The following is a 21044-nucleotide window of genomic DNA, read 5'->3' as shown; positions in this document are numbered from 1 at the left end:
CCTGAGTGCACTGTACCCCTGGCACAAGCTGACACAGCACAGCACTCGCTCCTGGTTGGCCTGGCTCTCTCCCAGGTATTTGCACACTATGTTTCCACCCAGGCTGAAGCCCACAACAATCAGCTGGGTCTGAGGGTAGGTCTTCTTGATGTAATTCACCATGGCACCAAATTCCCAGGTGCATCCTAAAAAGAAGAACAAAGTTTAAAAAAATCATCCAATATATTTAAATTCTCATTTGAAGCCTCAGTTGCTTTGAATTCAGCTTCTTACCCTTTCTGACTTTTCAATAGCCTTAAGGTTTTAACAGCTCTGATTCACATGTGTTCATACATCTGTGAGTCCTGTGGAGCTTAGCTCATGCTTAGTTCTGACAGAGTGCCAAAGCAAGATGAAATTTAGTTGCTTAAAAATCATGGTGACAGTTAACATGACAATCAAAACGCTTTGTTTCTAAAACAGCTTTAAAAAGCAGAGTCCAGCAACTCTGGGCTTGACATTACCATGCAAGAGCAGCACACATCATTGCTTTCCTGAGGCAGTTTGCCACTTTCAAAGTGAAGTGAGGTATTTGGCATGCAGTTTGCTCCTTTGTTTTTAAGCAAGATGATATGGATCCCTAAATCCCCGCTGCCGTGGGGAGGGGAAAGGAGTGGCTTGTCAGGAAGAGCTCCCAGCAGACTGCTGCAGAGCCTGACTAAGCAGGTGATTTCTGGAATCAGGGAGAAGGGTTTAAGCACAGATATTCAACCCTTTGTAGCCAGTGAAAAAGTAAAGATCCTGCAGCTCCCTGAAAGACACATGGGTACCCCCACACCAGGAGAATGGTTAAGTGTCTCTATAGAGATCTGTTCCACTGTCAGCAAACACCCACTTGCATCCCACAGGCACTGAGGGATCCAGTTTCTGGCAGTGCTGGCATCCTCCAACTGTTCGACAGACTTGAAGACCTCCACACATACAACAATGTGAATACCTACAAGTATTTCTCCTGCTTGTGAGTATGGGAAAAGGAGATATGGAGCAGCAGCTACAATAGTGATGGCGTTAGTACACTGGTTTCAAGTGTTTATGCAGCTTGTTAACCTTCCCTTTGGATTTAAGGCTGCAAACCACAGGAGGCATCACATGGACAACAGAAATAGAACTCCAGATGTTTCTTCTTGTCCAGAGTCAAACTCAGCTCTATTCTGTGGAACTTGTCCAGAGAGATAAATCCTAGGATTCCAGCATTCCACCCTGTAGTAACCTAACACTGCTCCACTGCATCCCCACCCCATCTGTAGCATCCTCAGTGGACAGACTCCAACTTAACCTAGCTCTGGAGTAAATCCTGAGCACCAGAGCTTGTTTGCTTCAGTGGAACAGCAAGCTCCTGTCTGAGTGTTTCAGCAGGGCTTGGGCACTTCCTTGTGAACATTTTTAATGAATAATCTTCAAGATAAATTCTGTACTGCTCTGGTTTCCTCTAGAAGAAGCCAGCAGTCAAAGTACTTTAGTGTTTGACCTTCATGATTTCAGGGCAGCTCAAAAATCCAAAACGATAAAATCAACAGGTCAAGCTTGATATAGAGGCTGGGATTCAGCAAATCCCAAATTTAGGCTACTTGTTCCTCAGCAAGTATGCCTGGAACAGAGCAAAGCTGAAAGGGCACTGAGTTATTTGGGTAGCAGGCAGAGTAAAGTCTACTGAACTTGTTGGCACTTTACTTAAGAAGCAACTCTGCCAAGTGATTTACTGTCTTACTCAAAGGAAGTGCTAGTCATTCTTCGCCCTTTCCAGGGCTATAAAAGACTCAGAAAGGTATGTCCCAAGAGATGCACTACAGAATAACATCCTAAGGCCTAAAGCAAAGCTTCATGAAAGCAAACTCTTAACTTCTATCAAAACAGCAATTGCTTTAACATTAAAATTTAGTTTTCAAGACATGGTAGTGTTGCAGCCATAACAGCCCAGGGCCTCACTACAAATGAGGGTATTTGGTATTCCTGAAGTGTTTCCCAAAGAGGAGTATATTTAACAATTCTAAAACAAGCAACAAAGCATTATTATTTGCCTGCCAAACCTTGGCATCTCAAAGCACAGTATTTCTGTTTTGACAATTTAACTGTTCAAGATAACTATTCAGTTAATCCAAAATCTAAGCAGTAGTGCAGCTAACTTTAAAAAATAAAGCCTAAAGTCTGTTAAACACAGAATTGACCTATAGATACTTGCAGCAAAGAGGGAGATGAGGGCTCAAGAGAGCTCAGGAACAAGCAGATTAGGTCATGGGCAAAGAGGCCCCATTCTACAAGGATCACGTTACTCACCAAAAGGGCAATTAAGGCTGGAGTCACCCTTCACACAGTTTCAGATCATTTATTCCTTTTAATTTCTAGGTTAAGAAAGACTTCCTTATACTCAAGGTGAGAGCCATAATCATGGCAGTTAAGCACTACCCACTTCTGTAGTTTTATTGTCACACTCCTGAACTCTTGCTGTTGTTGACTTGTGTAACATCCAAGAGCAAATCCTCACATGAACCCCCTAAGATATAAATGTACTTTCTGGATAGGCTGGTACAAACTCCTCTCAGGCTGTATTTTACAAAGCCTCAGAAGTGGCATTTATCCTTCAGAGACATGCTTGTTTCACATTCCATCAAACTGGCAAATTCAGTATTGCTAAAATCATTTTAACAGGCTCTGGGTAGGCACAAAAGGGCTTTTTTCCCCAAAATTTTTCTTACAAAAAACTGCCTCCTTGATGAGAATACATGTGTAAGAGCTTGCAGAATATACAAAAGTGAATTTAGTATTAGCCTCCTCTCTTCCTACCATGTAAATTCAGTTTAGTTCTTAAGAAACAGTACAAAACTGTTTTACCCCCACTGAGGTACAGCAGTTCTGCTATTCTGGAGGAGGCTGATCAATCCCTAGAAGTTCCATGAGCCTGAAAATAAATTCCCCAGGTGCCATGAAGTACCTACCATAGGTAAACATCCGTGGTGAAGTGAGCTCAATGTTTGGCAGGGCTCCCAGGTGATTGAGCACAGCACATCTGTAGCCATTTTTCTGGGCATAGTCCACAAAGGTGCGGATGTACTGCTTCTCACTGTGGTTGGCAATCCCTGGGCAGATCACCATCGTGACATCCTCTGTGCTCAGAGAGAGAGGGAAGTTGAGCAAATGTCACTTCATGCAAATTAAGAGAGTCAGAAGGTTTCCATTTCAGATGCGTGGGAAACCACCCACCACAAGCAAGCTAGAATTCCTACCAGTCTGCCAAAAATCCCGGATGGGACAGGAGACCAGCAGCTCTAGTGCTTCAGATGGGAAAAAGTCATTCATGCTATGGGAGATGAACTGTTTTTAGCTTCAGGGAAAGCTGTGCAAACAGTTCTCCAGGCACTGCTTAGAGACCCAGAGTACATTCTTCTGTCTGAAGGACATTTTTGATGCTACACATGTTCTGCCTTCTGACAGCCTGTTGTGACTGCAACGTGCATGGAAGCTGTGGAGCCCAGCACTCCAAGGAGATTGGTTTATTCTATTTCCCCCTCATTTCCCCTCTAGAGCTGGGTGTAATGCAGATTTTCCAAATGCAGCTCTGCTAAGCACAGACATTCTGATCAGCTGACATTAACCATCATCTACTTTGTGGCTAATCTAATGATATTTGATCTGCTGACACTGTTCACTAGTTTAAAAAGATATCATTTCATCAACCAAGAAAGTAATTGCTGTGATTCAAGTAAGCAGAGTAAATTACATTCAGGATTATCATATGCACTTAAAATTAACTGTAACTCTCTTGTGCAAAGCTCCAACATTACCAGCTCTAGCCACTGAATTTTTATCTCATTAGAAAAGCACTGCTCACAGCAATAAAGATAACAGTAACTGTCCTAGTGCAGCACTGTACCATGAAGATCTCAACACTGACAGTTTAAAAAGAGAAATCTGCTTTTTCTGAGGGCCAAATGGGAGCCATGGGGATCTGCAGATGAGGGACAGAGCACACAATCAAGGTTAGCAGCTAGACACAGGCAGCAGCTGTTGGACTGACCTCCAGTGCAGTGCTCAGAGCGTGGCTCAAAGAGATCAAAGGTGGCTGTTGCTCCATCTGGCATGGTCAGGTACTTTCGGTGTCCATTTGGATGTGGTGATCTCACTCTCCCCATTTTTCCATAAAGAGCTGTCTGGATATGTCCACTCTTCCCCCAGATGAGGGGTGGAATGTACCTGAAAGGCAGTAATTAATTGCTTACCCCTGCTGTGTTAACAAGCCCTTGAGAATCAGCACTCCCATAACAAATCTCACTAGCTCCCAAATAGAGCAACAAATATGGAATTGTTTTTGCTCTGACTCAACTGGCAGCAGTGATCTTTGCAGCCTTACACAAGGGGAGAGACCAAAACACTCTCAAAACTGAAAAATCAGCACTGATAGCAGGAGCCAAACCCCAGACATTCCCTATATTGAGATGTTAGAGGAACAAATGCTTCTCACTAAATACACAGAGGCCTTGTGCCTGGGTGAGATTGAGAGTGCCTGTTGCCAACCAACCACAGTGACCTCCAGAACTGTACAGTGCTGTAAATCTGTTTTAATTGAAACACTGAAGCCTCCTGGGCTGAGCCACATGAACTTGTGTAAGCACTTGTACAAGCCAGTGGCAGAAACAACAAGATTCACATCAAGTTCCAGAAAATGGAAAGCCCCAAGACTTGATAGCTGGGACCATTTTACACAGAACTGTTTTACTAAGTTAAGCAAAGAGCACAGTACAGGTTGATTTTGCCTTTCAGAATTAAGTAAAAGTTTGGACAGTGTTAAGAGAATCAGTCAGAACTTGATCAAACTTCACTAAGTAACAAATCCCTTTCAGTAAGAGGGGTGAGTCTACCAATTACTTATGCTTATCAAGGGTATATTTAAAGCTATGTGACAAAGCAGATTGTCTCTCTTTTCCTGGCTTACAGGGCCTCAAAAAAGAGAAACACAGCTACGAGCTGGAAAGCATTAAAGGCTTAGTTATCAGATTTTTTTAGCACAAGCAGAACTGCAAGTGGTTTAACAGGAAACATACTGTGCCCTAGCACCAACACCATGTGGGCAAGTCACCTGGTCACTCTAAGGAGACTGAGCCAATGCCTTGAAAAAGAGAGTTACATCAGCTCTGAACAGGAAAGCATGAATGATTTATTGTTGAGAACAACAGCAGTCCCAAGGAACACACTTCCAATTAAAGGACTTGTGGTCTCTGGTGCACAGACCAGGGCACCCAGAGGAAGCTTGAGAGCTTCTGACTTCACCTTGGATCCTGAGGGATTAGCAACGCCCTCCCTGTTGTGTTTTGGGCTTCCTGCAATTATTCCTTTTCACTTTGAGAGAGCTTATGAAGCAGAGATTGTGTTCTTCCCTGTTCACAAAAAACCTAGGCAGCTCAGCACACAAATTTACTGCTTAAGCCCATAATCCACTAGAATGTGACAGAAACCCTACCTCTGTGCTCGGACACTCCCTCTTCATACAGCTGGACCTTTCCCCATGCCAGTGCTTATGTGTCATATCCGCAACTCCCTCCTCCCCTACACGCCATAAAAATGCTTCCTATGAAATAAAAACCACTTGGGGTTGTTTAGCAAGACAAAAGCAGCAGTATGGCCTCTTTCTCCTCAGTCTTTTCCCTCATCTAGGAGGGGGACTTCTTACAGTCAAAGCCATATTTAAGGGCCAAGCTTCAGCATGAGTAATGTACTAGTACTCCAAGCAGAGATTTGTAACTGCTACTGAGGCATTAGACATATTTCTAGTTTGCACTAGAAAAGTTTTAAAGCAGCTGAAGCTCTGAAATACATGCAAGTGTTCAGGCAGAAGCTTTTTATCTCACCAGTCTTTTTGTTTAGGCCCATCAGCCTTTAAGCAACAGACTTGTGAAGCAAAATACATTCCTTAATCCAGGCTCAGGACACTGAGCACGACGACACTTTAACAGCAAAAGGGAAGAAAGCTGCCCAGGTAGCATAGATCTTGTATTATCAGTGGAAAAACAAAGACATTAGAGTTTACCTTACCAGATTGATACAAAACAAGGCAGCTAATAAAAATATTACTTCTGCTTACCAAGACAAGTTGCCAATCTAACCTACTACAAAACCCTGTAAAGCCTTTACAGTAAGAGTGGTTCCTCTCTTTTACTGAATTCAGGTAAAATCTGTTCTCAGCTGAGGACAAGGTATCCTTATAATCTATAGCAGAATCAGACATATGATCTGCCTGTCACACTATTTCTGTTGACCCTCCATTTTGCCAATGGGCAAATCTATTTTTGAAATCTTCATGTGACTTTTATGTCTCTTGCTGAGACAAAATCTACAAGAACTTCCAAGAGCAAGTACTGAGCCTAATAGTGCAAGACTGCACAAGGCTGAAGGATGGCTCATCTTTTTACACAGGGTTTGTGTGGACTTTCAGCTTTCTTTTACTAAACCCACTCAAAGAAGAGAGCATGGAAAGAACTCTGCAGTCCTGAAGGTGCATGATACCACACGGGTGAGGGAGAAAACTTGCCAGGAATTGTACGAAATGCCTTTACCCTCTGAAAGGGCAGATCAGATCAATTTTATTTAAGCCTATTACGTGAAAAGCAGCTCCAGAGATATTCCTATCCTCAACTCAGCTGAAAAAACCTAACTACCCAGTGCTGATAGCAAGAGCTAGAACAGATTGTTTTGTAGTGAAGTCAACATTCCTCCTGGCAAACAGCTGAAAAAAGATGCTTCTCCAAAACAACCCTCCTGCAGACAGAAGAGCATGTACTCAGGGCATTGTTCCTGTGGTTTACCTTAAGAAAACAAGCTCAGCAGGATGCAACACAACCATGCAGACTGAGCAACTGAGTATTCAGTCTAAGGAGCATTTGAATACTGCCCTTCACATTTTATGCTAAAACTATAATTACTGCTAAATTTAACCATATCTTCCAAACAAGGGCTCTTCACTCAAAAGCAGGTAGCTTTCCTCCAGCATTGATAACAAGCAGAAACAAGGAAAGCACTCAAGGAGGACACAGCAGATTTTAAACTCCTTCCTCTCTGTCTGCTGTAAACTGAAATGGTTCTGAAAAGCAGTGTACTGCAGAGATTACTCCAGCAGAGCACAAAAATGGTTCAGTACATATCCCTCAGTGTCCTGTTCCAGAGAAGCTGCTCCCAGATGTACAAAAGCCCAGGAACAAACACCATGTCCATAAGCAGCATTTCCACTGTTATGCAATAGTGGCTGATGGTGACAGGAGGTGAGCAGTGAGCACCAGCCAGGAGGACCTCTTGCCAAGGCCTCCACATGAGGACAAGGACAGCATAACAACAACCCAGACAAGCATGTGCTGATAAAAAAAATTCCAAGGGAAAAGTTGTGTTGTACCAAAAATGGAGATTTTTATTTCTGTGAACCAAAAATGGCTTCCTAGCTTTCTCCAGATACAAAGGTTTTTTAACTGATTCATTTCCCTGTTTTGGTTGGTTGCAATAGATAGCAGGCACCCTGAATCATGATAAATATTTGAAGCAGTTATGTCTTCCAGTAAGCAGCCCTGTAGCTTCCAGTAACTCTGTAACAGAAGGCAGAGAGAACAGGCCTGGGGATGGCATTTACTCTTTATGGAAGGTCACTTACATGGCCCAGCAAGTACAGAGTTCACTACCCTTAAGTGGCTAAGTGAATTCACAGCCAGTTACATAAATCTGCTCACCAGTGTTAGTGTTTGAGCTCCAAACCTGCATTCCAGCTGTGCAGCACAGCCTCACATCTTGATAGGTGGCTGCCCACAGTGCTGGAGAACAAGACAACTCTTAGGTTTTCCCAAAAAATTTCTCCTGGCATTTTTATATTTAAAACAATTCCAGCATGTGATTGTAGATTAAATTTAGTGGCTCTCAGGCAGTAGATTATCATTTTAAAGCACATACATAATCCAGTATGCAGGAATTTAGGAAAGCAGCAGCTGTATAAGCAGCTCACACAAAGCACATAAAAACTGTGCTATTTTTATTAGCAGGCATCAGCATTCAGGTCCTCAAAGATGTGAAGTGGAAGTTCAGCAACAGGCTTATTTCTGGTGCATTGCTTCATTTCATCTGAGGAGATTAACACTTTAAACATTAACTCTTACATAGCCTTTATGTGTACACTGGATACTGATGGTGAGAAAACAGTCTACAAATTGCCAATGTCAGGATTCTAAGAATTTTTGCCTGCATTACAACAGGTAAGATTATTTTCCCCTTTACAGAGCAGTTTGGAGGTATTTAAAGAATGTTTCACAAAATCAAACTTTGAGCCTTGTCCTTTATTTGATGCTAGGCAAAGCAAATTAAATTCCAATAAAGGAAACTCATACAGAAGTCTGCAGGGTTCAGCCCTCAACCCCAAATATGTAGAAAGCAGCTTTTTCTGCATCAGCTCAGCTAGACTGCTCAATGTGATGAGGACACAGCAAAAAAAAATTGTAACAAAAATATTTAAGCGACTTATGGAGCTTCTACATTCCCCGAGTCTCAAAAAAGAAACAAATGGAGTAGAAGTGTTTGTCTGCTGCCCACAGTACCTGTGTGAAGTCAGAACTATTTAAAAGTACTGACTGGCCCCTTGGCTAAACCACCTCCTTCACCATTTAAGAAGCTTTTATTTAGCAAAGAGCCCATCACACCCCTCCTCCCCCACTGAAATACAAGAAGTATTTTAGTCAAAACAAGGCATGAGGATTTACAGCACTTCAAATCTCCCTTGCTGATAAGAGCTGGAGAACACAAGCCTGCTGCCAATGCCACAGCACCCAGCAAAAACTCAGACCCCCGAGGCTGCTTCCTCTGCAAGGTCAAAGCTTCAACTTACCAACAGGGAGCTGCCATTCTCCTCTACCTTTCAGCATGTTCACTTGCCAAAGCTTCAGGGGTAACACCGCTCTTCTAGTTTATTATTCTCCTGGAAGTGTTCCTCCCAGAGTAAAACACCTAGGAGTTGACAGGGATCAAACACTGCTTTGCTATTAGGGGGAAGAAAAGAGCACTGAAAAGCTTGAAGACAGCTTTTCTGACTACTCATCTCCTTGCATCTAAGAGAAAAGTAGTGACAGTGTAAAAAGAGTCTTCTGGTACCAGGCAGCCTGCTCACCCAGCACAGGTTGGTGTGCAAACAAAGGATAAGAAGGATGTAGACTGGATCTTTGACAGTGTTTACTAACAGGCTTGACAGTCATTTGCCTCAATCTTTGAGGAGCTTGCCTTTACTGATGATAAAAAGTGTGCAGACAGCAAGGATAATTATTTTTGATATGGATGGCACGTGCTACATCTCTACAGAAATAAAGATACCCACACTTTGTTAGAATAAACTGTAAACAGCCAAAAATGTCTAACCTAGCACAGCAAGCACTGGCCAAATTTACCCTCATGAATCAAAGAGCCAGCACTGCATTTCTACAGGAATAAGAGCAGATGAAGGACTTTCTGTACCCTTTTGAAAGGCAGGAAAAGGACACAGCTGCCACCAGCAGTTGGGCCCAAGTGCTCTAGGGCACCAATAGCTGTGCTGAATTGCAAGAGCTTCCATATAAGAAGCAGCAATTTGAATGGAAAAGCCTGATTATGCTACTCCACTTGGTAAGCCAAAGTACAGAGCTGGACAGGGTCAGAGCAATGGAAAAAGGGGTAAGAGAATATGAGCTCTAGGAAGACAGATTCTCTTGCTTCTCAATGTTTGGCAGATATGTAGAAGGTTTCTGGCAGTTTACAGAACTGTAAAAACCAGTACTAACATCTACAAGTACAAGGTACCTGGCACACAGCCATCTCAAGCAGTTTTACAATTCAAAGTTCTTAAATTATTCATCCACCACCACTTGGCTTACTGAATGACACCACAGTTACAATGCACTGAATTAGACCAGAGGTTAGGATTGTGCCATAAAGGGAAAATAAAGTCCAAAAGTGTTTACTCTAAGAATTTTTAAACACCTGCATAGATAGCAGAAATAAAGTTATTCTTTCTCCCTGCCAGCCTGTTTTTCATAGCAGTGCCCTCACCCCTTCCTCCCTTAAGCAGGAGTTGAACAAACCAGGCCTGAAAGTCAGCTCACAGCTATGAACATTCCTCTGCACAGAAGAATTGGTCTTGAAACAGATTTGACAACAAACTCAGTACTAATATAACAGAAGGGATTGCTGGGCTACTTATTTTGCTTTCATGGTAGAATCTGAAAAGAGCTGCTTAATCAGCTTTCCTAACACTCTGAATAATTAGCAAGTAATCAAAGCCTTGCAAGATTTTTTGGTGGAGTACTGCACAAGCTGTTTTCACATAGCTTTTCCCTAATTATCCTACAAACAGTTTCATGCATAATTGCAGGAATTTAAATACATTTGTTTCCCTGTAGTCTCCAGGTGACTTTTATGCCTAAAGACAGGATTTCATTGATTTTTAAAAAGTTTCTATATTGAAAAAAAAAGTTTGTGATAACATCACTAGAATAGTAAAAAGAAATAATCACATATACGTCTTAGAGCTGTCTTTCCTGTAAATCCTTTTAGCACCCAACAGCAATTATATTCCTAACAGTGCTGTCTTCCTTAACAGAGATATAGAGGTAAGAGGACTGAACAGTTATTTATTGGCACATCTTGTTCTGGTTTGTTTCAGCTGAGTTTGCTTCTTTTTGTCATGGAAGTCTTTCAGACAATATTTTGCCCAAGAACCAGGTACTGGAGAGGACTGCTATAGTTTTCAGAGAAGCTGGCAAGCCTGAGCTCAGCTGATCCAGAGAAAGCAAACAAATCAAACTTGCACACAACCAACACAACACCAGGGTTCTGCAAGCAGCTCATCACTCCTGCAATTAATGCACAACAGATGCCTCAATACTGCTGGACATGTTTTGCATTTTCACTCTTTTGGGAGTGCTTTGTTCTCCAACTGAAAGTCAATAATACAGCAGTGCTAGGAGCCTGTGCTGTGAGAACAGAGCTGAAATAGCAGGGAAATGGACTCTAAATTAGCTTACAATCCATTTCCAAAGACTAGCCTGATACCAATATGCCTTCAAGGCAGGTAATCAGCTTCATGCTTGCTCTTTCAGTGACTAGGGACATGTCATACTGGAGTGCAACACTGGGATGGCAACTACCTGAAGTACCAAGTTACTCAAACCTCCTCAAGGTATTTTTTAGAAAAGGAATTGCTTTGCAGTTAAAGCAGTACACATAATCAAGAATCCAAACACATTTGTTATCACTAACCTGGAGTACATCACAGAAACCTCTCTGGGTTCCAATTTCAACAGATAACAATGCTTTGTTTCCTCTAAAAGTTTACAGAGCCCACGGCCTAACATCTTAAACCTTATGTAATCAAGGCACTGAACACAGCACTGCTAAAAGCCTCTCATCTCCCCTAAAATGACTATCCTTAAGTCAGCTTGACTTTTGAGATCCAAAAGGAAAGTTCATGCAGCTGCACTCAGCACTTACTATATAATTGATGTACTTAGAGCTTCTAAATAGGACTTGCAAGTTTTCAAAGTGATTGCAGAAGAGAAATACTGTAATCAAAGTCCTTGTCCCTCCAAAGCCTCATGAAATTGTACTAAATGCTTGCTATTATTGGAGAATGGTCTTGGTGAAGCTGAGGGCAGCTGCACTGATTCTGGAGGTCTTGGAATGGAAGATCAGGGATCAGCCTGCTCAAATACACAGCTGACACAAGGTCAATTTGAAAGTGCATTCAACAGGCTTGGAGCTGGCCTCTATGTCATTACTTTATTAAACTAGTTAGGATGTGCTCTACCAGTAATAAATTTCATTAGTTTTCAATCAGCTTGAAGTACTTCTGATAAGAGCAGGCACTTTAAAACTAATAGCCAACCCTGTATTCATTATAAGGGCACTGACACACCATGAAAATGCTTCCCTCCTGTGAGCCCCAACAGACTCCTTTCCTAATAAAAAGGAGTACAAGACCACGAACAAGTGCCAACTGCATCCATCCCTCCCCCATTTGCACAGTGAGCTGCTGGTGCTGGTATAGTACAACATCAGCATACAGATAATATTCTGTATCTTCTTCTATAAAGATGGACAGTGATGACTTTTTCTATGTCTGTGGAAGACTTCACACAACAAGGCTTGGTCAAATCCAGGTACCCGAGACAAAGAAATGCTAAAAATATTTATTTTAGTAAGAGTATACCCTGACATTCATTTGAACCCAAGTCTCTGAAACACATGAGGAGAATGGATAAGTGCAGGTCTTCTTCCTATAATACAGGTCAGCATGGAAAAAATTTACCACTTACTCTTTGGTCAGAAGTGGGCAGGATTTGAGTAGAAAGCGAGCCAAAGCAGAGTCCTGGTAAATGAGTTCAGGAGGGGCAGTGGGGCTTTTTAAATTCAAGCAGCGAACGATAACATACAGAACAGCAGCAACTGCAGCTAGCTTCACCCCATCAAACACTGCTGGCAGCTCAGAGGTTTCCAATATTGTACTCATTTTCAGCCTGCAGATAAAAAACAACATTACAGCTTCTAGAAATATAGCATTGGATATGAATATCAACTGTCATGTTAAATACACAAGTAGATTTGTCAGCCAACACTGCCAGGAAATCCTAGCATACCAACATTTGAGTTGGAAGAAAATTTAGTTAGTATTGTTCTAAACACCCAGACCAACAGAAGGAAAACTGGATGATCAGCTGTGAAGGAGATTTTTTCCTAATCAGTGCTGTCCTAGAACTGCACCAGTGTCTCAGATATCAGCAGTCAGACAACAGATGCAGGATCTTGGCCAAGACTAGTCAGGTCAAACAGGAGCTGGGTGAAAAGACAGGCTATAAAGGCACCTTGGCAGCTTTGGATAGGTGTTCCTTCACAGGTGTCCAAGCCAGACTTTAAAAGGAGCACCTGAAAGAACTACTGTGTCAGCTCCTCAGCCTGAGTTTTGCAGTTCCATGAGAACACTGGTACTAAATCCTGCCTGCACTTAAAGATGGCCACTTTATGTACTGGCATTTTCAGCATTTCTTTTTATTCACTGCAATTCCGCAGCTGAAGGACTAGATGAATATCTAGTCTTCAGAGTAAAGGAACAGAAGCAAAGTAGTATAAAAATATATCCTTCCAGCTTGAAATCAAATTCTTAAACTGATCCAGCTTATTTTGAATATACAGTTCAAAAAGCCGGCTGCATTTACTGTTGAAAGCACAGGTTTTTCCCTGGGTCTTTCCTAAGTAACATGGGTAACCCAAATAAGCTAAGTGACAAGCCAAGTCTTACCTATTTCAATTTTCTTCAAGCTAGAAAAAATTGCCAGTCCTCAGCAGACTTGGCACCGATCCACGTGCTGCCTGAGCTACCCTGTGGGGGGAAAGCAAATTGATTATTAATGATCAAGCTGCATTCCTCAGCCAGAAAGGATGAACGCAAATTTATACAAAGGTCCCATCACAGACATGGCAAGCTATTTGTGTAGTTAGTCATCACCAACTCTGATCTATCTGCACCTGAAATTCATTGCCAGTGGACAGACTCCAGACAAGCTCACTTGCCTACAGTGTTAACTCATCTGCAGCGGGCAAATACAACTTCATGAGCAGAGAGACTCCATCCCTGCAAGACAGCGAAACATTGTACTCAGAAAACCTACCCAAATCTCTTCCTATTTAAAGCACTAGGATTAGCAGGATAGTCTTCTCAACTTTGCAGTATCTACAATGTTACTGAAGTGTGAAGCCAGTCTGAAAGAAGTTTCTGCTACTTTTATTCGGCTTAGCAAGGCAGCTCACTCCTACAGATGGAAGCTTGTAAACAGTCTCTGCCTGTTCCCACACTTGCTTTTTGAGATGTTACAATATATCACACTTCACCATGGTGGGAGCCACAGGAGGCTCAGACACAGCCACCTAATTAACACCAGTGCACATGCAAGAAGGCTTGTTACAAGAATTTGATGCTGCCAATAAAAGAGAAAGCTTTCAGCCTGTGCCCACACCAGGGTAAGCAATACTTGCCATTAGAGCTGCCTTCCCACAGGCACAACAAATCGATGGCGACTCGGGGCTTCCAGGAAAAGCTCCAGAACTGTCTGCTCCCTACCACAGCTGCTGCTTCCAAATGGAAAAACACTACCAGGACAGACCATACCAAAGCCTAACTCTCCTTTACAGCAGGAGTAAAGAGCCTCAGAAGTACTTTCTGTACTCAGGGCAGCTACATCAAAACCCCTTGGAAGAAAACACGTGTGACATCAGCTATTGACTAACAGCATGCTGGAAAGCTTCAAGTTTCTGCCAGCACAACCATCTGCACAGCAAAACAGATTGAGGGAAGCAGAGACATTTAATCTTGGACAACTCTTTAGCTTTTCTTTTCCAGTTCTGAGCAGTACAGCAGAAGTGAGAAGATGGGCCATAAAAAGCCTTCTATTCTTCTGCATGAGCATCATGAGAGGAGTTCCAGTACAATGTTTAGCTGCAGGATGTTATCTCACATCTCTGCTTGGTAATATTTCACCAACACTACCATCAGTTCTGTAGGAGACAACAGGCAAAATACAGCAATGGTTTCACCAGGGAAGGTACAACTGGCTGAAGAGCAGAACAGGTTCCTGAACTCCAGAACAATCAGGTAGGTGCTCAAGCAAATCTCTCTCATACCAAAATCCCTGAAGTTCTGTTGACATCTTCCTATCATTGTTTTATTCAGAAAATTAAAAGGCACTAATACCTGAGACCATCCTGACACCTGGATTTTAAGCTAGTTTGCTGTTTACAACTTTCACCTAAGTGAATTTTTAAAAATAAAACTGAGCACAATTAGTCATTAGGATTTTGTAATAGTGACTCAGTCTAATTAATCCAACTAAATCTTACCTCCCTTAAAATGTTCTCTCCCATATGATCTTCAGATTACAAACACACCACATCTTTTCTCATACTTTTATATCTCATGTTAGCCTGTCACTCCCTTAAAACAGCATACAAGCTTGCCATTACTTTCAGAAAAATCAGCTGTTGGTAGGCAGGATTATGTTTGACACTTATGAACTAGTATTTTCCATTTTAGACAGTCTAAAGCACACATTCACAGAACCTACGCCACAAACATGTGCTAGAGGTTTATGTATTTGTCAAAATCTTTACCCAAAAGCTCAGATCAGCCTGTAGATGTAACACAAAGCTGGCACTGCTTCAATGGCACAGCTTTCTGCAGTGATTATTTGAGCAGTGGATGCAGCCCACGAAGACTCCATGCTCTGTGGATTCAGCTGTGTCACTTGAGGCACTTGCTCCGAAGCCTGGTGTTTCTGAAGACCCAAACACACCTGTCTCAGCCAGGGCAGATGTGCAAGGACTGAGTCAAGCTCTAAAATTTTAAGGCTTTAGCTTACTAAAATGGATTTGAGCTTTGCCTCTAATCACCTAGGACAAATGTTTCCCTCTTTAACCAGCTGGGATGAGGTCACCTTGCTTCTGTTTTGTTAAACCCTTTTTGCATTGACCCAATAAATTTGTGTGTTTAAACAAAAAAGATAGATAACCACAGGGTTGAGCCAGACAAATTTTAATCTAGAATCTCCCCTATCTGGGTCACCATTAATCTAAATGGACAAACATTTGGCTTTTTCCATATACAAAACACTGGATTCACTGCTGGCAGGCTAGGCAAAATTACCAAAAAGCACACCACTGGAAGCAATCTAGCCTGTCCATCCATCAAAGCATTTGAAATTAAGGAACCCAAGGAAGTTGAAGCTCTTGGCCTCAAGCATGTTATTTTGAAGCATCTTAATTGCAGAATTCTTTTTTTTTATAATCACTTACAGGCATGACAGCCCCAAAGACCTGCAGGCCTCTCAAGCAATGTTGTTAAATCCCAATTTTAACTGAGGGATAACTTTAAAATTAATCACTGGACAGTGAGTGCTGGATTTGTGACCTTTTGATATGCCCTTTCATCACAAAAAGCTGAAAATCATGTTACAGGAAAGATTTCAGCATTACTGTTAACAGAGTGCACATCATTTGTACAAGTACAATGAGAAAAAATCCCAAGTCTCACCCTTTCCAGACAGAAACAGACACAAGAACAACAAAAGCCAGTAGAGCTACAGCAAATTCTTTATATGGCCTTTCAAAAACACTGTGTTTTTGGGAAATCTATCATCAAAATATTTACTTGTTCAGTAAGTGAACTCATAACTATCAACAAATCCAAGACCTGTACACATTTCAGTTTCTGGTTTCCTATGGAGAGGAAACTTCCAGAGACAGAAGCCACTGTGACTCAACAGGGCACACACAGGATTTGGTAGCTACCAAGCTTTACAGCTCCTCCACCCACGAAAGCAGAGTCTGACTCTTCATACTGGAAAAGCAACACTAAAAAAGCAAAGATATTAAAGGGAGCCATTCCCACAGGATCCTCCCTCCTTTTAACAAGCCATTGAAAGCCTGGCAGACTCATTTATTTCACTGAGGCATTAGAAATGCTTTGGGCTAATGCAAGGATGCAGCTTTATGGAACACAAAGAGCAAAGGGGCTGCACTAACGAGATCTCCTGCTCTCCATTACATGGCCTGAAGAATCTGGAAGGAATGCCATTTCCAGAAAGGGCAGCTTGGTACAAAAGCCTCATGGATGCCTCCCCACCCCTCAGCATTCTGGCTGACTGATGCTCTCAGAGCTCAGCTGGACACCACAACACTGGAAACATGCCTGGCCAACAGTGAGGCTTTAACAATTCCCTTTCCCATTCAGTTACAGCTTACCAAGCACAGTAATACTCTTACCCACTAGGACTCAGAAGAGCCAGAGAGGCCATTTCTGACAGATATAAGCAGGCAGACTTTGTTAACTAACATATCAGACATTTCTCAGACTGGCTCCATACATTTTAGTTTGGGAATAAAACCTTGAAAACAAGTATATCAGACAAGAGGAAAGCAAACTTACCCTACTTTAGAGTTGTGCCTAGGCAGACTGGGATCAGAAATAAGGTGTGGTTTTTTTCCCACCTTTTTAAGGAGGAAGGCTGAAGTTAGTTCTTTGTGGAATGTTTCCAGGAAATTAACACCTTTAACATCAGCCAAAGCTAATGACCTTTCTGAAAGATACACTGCAAAACCAGAAGGTACAGGCTTGTCACTACCATGTAAGATATTTAGAACCACATTATGGGGAAAGGAACTTCATTAAGGAAAGGGTAAAAAGTAGAGCCCTGCATAGTTTTTGAAACAAAGGCAAGTTTCATTCATATTACTCAAATGTCACTCCAGGAAGTGCATGGAAGTGTCACACTGCTGAGCTTTCAGCAATTTAAATGCAGAGGATGATGTTTAGAGACCATGCAGATGAAAACACTTGAGAAGGGCTCTGAAGCATGTGTCCTGATGGGAAAGGCTGCCAGACTAAGCACTGGAGGACAAGTACAGAACCTGTGTAAGAGGACTCATGAGGAAAGCCTCAAGTTTTATTGCACAGTTCCAGATCCTTTTACCCAGCAGCTCTATAAAAAGTGCCTTTGTTTTCATGGGAAAATGTTAAATCTAAACTGCTTTGTTCTCTGAAAACTACAGGCACAAGTATTTTAGGGCCACACCAATACTATGCCTCATCAGCTTATGCACAAAAAGCAAGTTATAACACCATTTATCTTGAGACTGGCATCTACCCAGCCCAAGCTCACCCAGTGCAGAACCTCCCATTACCTTCAGTGTGGCTCAGAGAACACGTCAGAGGCAAATGCTGAGATCTCGATGCATCACTCAGTACTTCTGGCCATTTAAAAGAGCCAGCTAAGTCTCAGACCTCAGAGGGTATGATTAAGAATTAGCTGAGCTCATAAGGCACTTAAGTTTAGGGTTAGATGTGGCCATGAGAGATAAAGTGCCGTCCTCAGGAGTTTGGCAAAGCCCACCACAGGTTTGTTGTCTAACATGTGACAGATTTTGTCTCCAAAATAAAGAGGGCACACTGACATGCCCCATCATAAGGATGTTTAAAGAACACTATTTGGACAGCCTTTTGAAGTCCTCAGTGCAAATCCCTCCCTGGGCCAGGGCCATACCCAGGTCAGGATTTGGTTGGTTGGCAAGTACAGAAACCAACAAGTATTGTTTACACCCTGCTCTGAAAAAAATTCTTGGCTGGTGCCTTCACTGGAACTTGACCTTTTCATCAGCTACAAACTTGGCTCACACTAAATTCAGAGGTACTGTGAGGTTACAGGGATAAAGTTCACAGCACAAGGAACCAACAGCACAGTCAGAAAGACAGGTGCCTTGAAGCTTTTTGCCTTGCCCTTGAGGAGTTCTACACCTTCAGAGCAGGAATCAAGCATCTCAGAGGGCTGGGTGTACAGCCCAAGGCAGGTTGCTTAAAAATGCACCCAAGAATAAATGTATAGCCAAGAGGGGCAAAGGCTCTTCAGCACTTTCACTTCTCCAAGAATGTTAATTTGCAGTCAAATGAGCCTTGATATTCATTTCCTCCTAACTACAGGAACTGCCATTGTTTCCCCACAATATCATCTTAACTAAATCAGAAATAGTTCTATTTCAGGACAGGCAGCTTTTAGACATTAGTTAAGGTTGCTATGTAGAGTCCTTGTTACATCACCTTATCCTGGCTCCTGTTTGTGTCAAATGGATTGAAAACCTCTGCATTACCTTTTATTGCACACACTTCATGAACATGATTAAACCAAGACAGGAGCAGACGCTGACTTCACTGAAATCTATTAATTGCAGTAGTCAAATAATTACGTTTGCTCAAATAACATGGGTCTTTCCTATAAGATAAGGTGCAGAGACTTGGGACTGTCTCTCCAACCACTACCTTATGTAACTATAGGTCTTGAGGAGGTCAAGATAACTTCCAGGTACAGAGAGGAATGTTGGATAACACCTTTGCACAGTCCTAAAGCATTAGCAGGTGTCCCTTGCCTACCACATAACTGTGCCAGCATTAAGCTCCAGGGAAGAAATGGAGTGAGCAGACTGTAGAGAACCCAACAAACCATGCTCAGTAGCTGAGGGAATGCTGCTGGAACCAAGCCACAGAGAGCTAAGTGAGCTAATAAAAACTGCATTATAGACCATCTCTTCTCAAGGAAGTCTGCTCTATTCCTTCATTATATTTTGAAACATCACATTGTTAAAGCCTCATTTATCCTCTGACTGCAACTCCTCCATTTCCACACTGCCACAGGGCTCAGCTGAACATACTGGAGGAATAGCTCAAAGTCCAAATACATCACAGCTGTTTGCTCAGCCAGAGGGCTGAGCAAGTGGGGAACATGCTCCACACACAGCAGGGAGAGCCCACCTACAACAAATCACAGGCAAGAGAACTTTATTTGAGAACAGTCCAGTTCAAGCAGCCTGAAAACAAAATATTGAACAGGATGAAAAGCTGAGGTGCTGTTTCACTGCGGTCTTTAATAACAAACACCTTGCTTACTTTGTTCCCCTGAAGAGCAGCTCCTCTCCACAGGGGAGCAGGAGATTTGCAGAGTCATTCTCTCACAGCCTGCCCATGACAGATAGAAGGCTTGCACTGGAGGAGTAACATAATTCACACAAGAAACATCGAAATTGAAGCAAAAACGTTTCAGGACAGAAGAACTACACACAAAGAGACAGGGGTGGACCAACACACAGCCACCACCACTGCTGAATATTTAGGTTCTCCCAGACTGCAAGTAAAAGAGAGGTTTTGGAGGACTACAGCAGTCACCAGCAATTCAACGTGCAAAGAGCTGCACTGCCCTCTCTCCTGCTGAATCAGTGACAGGCTAGGGGTATTACAGGCTCGTGTTTTAGGACATTTTGTCCTTACCTCTTACAAGGAGGGTCACTGTAAATGACTGTGCATGTGCTTATTTCACTTAGTACAACCCTTCATATTCACATATGCTTAACCAACACTTCATAGAACTGGTTGTTCCAGATAAGAGAGCCAGTCTTGAATCCCCTCTGCACAAGCTTTTTGGAACCTGCAGCTCTATACAAAAGCATCTTTGAGGATGCTTTGAGGTAAGTTTAGAAGCAGGACAAGCTACTCTCAGCAGCAGTCACTTGTCCCTTCCTGTGAAGAACCTGTACTATACTTTTTGAGTACTTGATGCCCTGAATAGGGCTGCAGCTCAGTTACCTGCAAGTAAGACATGAGACATTTCAGAAAAGTTCAGCATTTCCAAGAGCTCAACTCATTTTAAGTTGTCAGTGTAATTTGTTTTAGTCAGACTGAACCCATGATAAGAAGAAATGAAAACATTACTCAACAGCAGAGAGAGTAATAGGCAACTGTACTGGTTGGTCAGTCTGGAGATACAGATAAAAATCTTTTCTCTGCCAAGCCTGGCACAGCCTCCCACTGCCATTACCTTTAAGAACTCAATGACATTTCAAGCACCTGGTTTGTACTGAACTGCTTTGCAAAGCATTTTCAATTACTGCTACCTGACACTGGCTGAGTAAGGCTGGCAGTCAGAGACAATCTTTATTATTAAGTCAGCTGAAGAAGCTAAATGAAAGGCAAGCCCTTGGGTGCAGAAGCCTTGCTAGAGCCAGAAAATGCTAAGACAGCTGCCCCACAGGGCACCATCACTGCCCCCCACCCATGTATGCTGGGCAAGGGGGACTCTGCTTCTGCACAAGAAGGACAGTGTGCCCTTGCACACTGAAATGAAATCAATTGAAATTCAATCAATCAGCTGAGTTTGATCAGATGTTTAACTGCATCTAAGTGTAAACTCTGCAAGGTATATAGGCAGAAGAAGGGTAAATACTTGCACAGAAGATCAACTGATCTACAGCACATTAACAACAGCAATTCAGAGTGTAACACATCACCAAACACTTTTCCAGAGAAACTCAGAAGTGTAGGTGAAGACTCCAAAGCACTAACAAACCACAATTGTTTAGGCTTTTGCTGCAAAGTCCAAGTGACCAGTTTCAGGCTGGTCTTGGCACCTTTCAGTAGGAATTACAAGCAGCCA

General features: G+C 42.4%; 1 protein-coding gene across 2 annotated transcripts in view; it reads right to left on the bottom strand.

Moving 5' to 3' along the window:
- Positions 1 to 21044, bottom strand: part of ABHD2 (abhydrolase domain containing 2, acylglycerol lipase) — a 36064-nt gene that overhangs the window by 12977 nt on the left and 2043 nt on the right. For both annotated transcript variants that reach the window (XM_059482572.1, XM_059482573.1), the window contains exons 2-6: positions 13319 to 13399; positions 12339 to 12539; positions 4052 to 4227; positions 2973 to 3140; positions 2 to 185 (exon numbers count right to left, since the gene is read on the bottom strand). In XM_059482572.1, the coding sequence (XP_059338555.1) occupies positions 2 to 185; positions 2973 to 3140; positions 4052 to 4227; positions 12339 to 12532 (722 nt within the window). In that variant the 5' untranslated portion in view covers positions 12533 to 12539; positions 13319 to 13399. The remainder of the gene's footprint in view (position 1; positions 186 to 2972; positions 3141 to 4051; positions 4228 to 12338; positions 12540 to 13318; positions 13400 to 21044) is intronic.

Source organism: Ammospiza nelsoni, chromosome 14, assembly GCF_027579445.1.
Source record: "Ammospiza nelsoni isolate bAmmNel1 chromosome 14, bAmmNel1.pri, whole genome shotgun sequence".
Lineage (NCBI taxonomy): Eukaryota > Metazoa > Chordata > Aves > Passeriformes > Passerellidae > Ammospiza > Ammospiza nelsoni.
The sequence above is the reverse complement of the archived record's forward strand: the minus strand, read 5'-3'. Positions and strand labels throughout refer to the sequence as shown.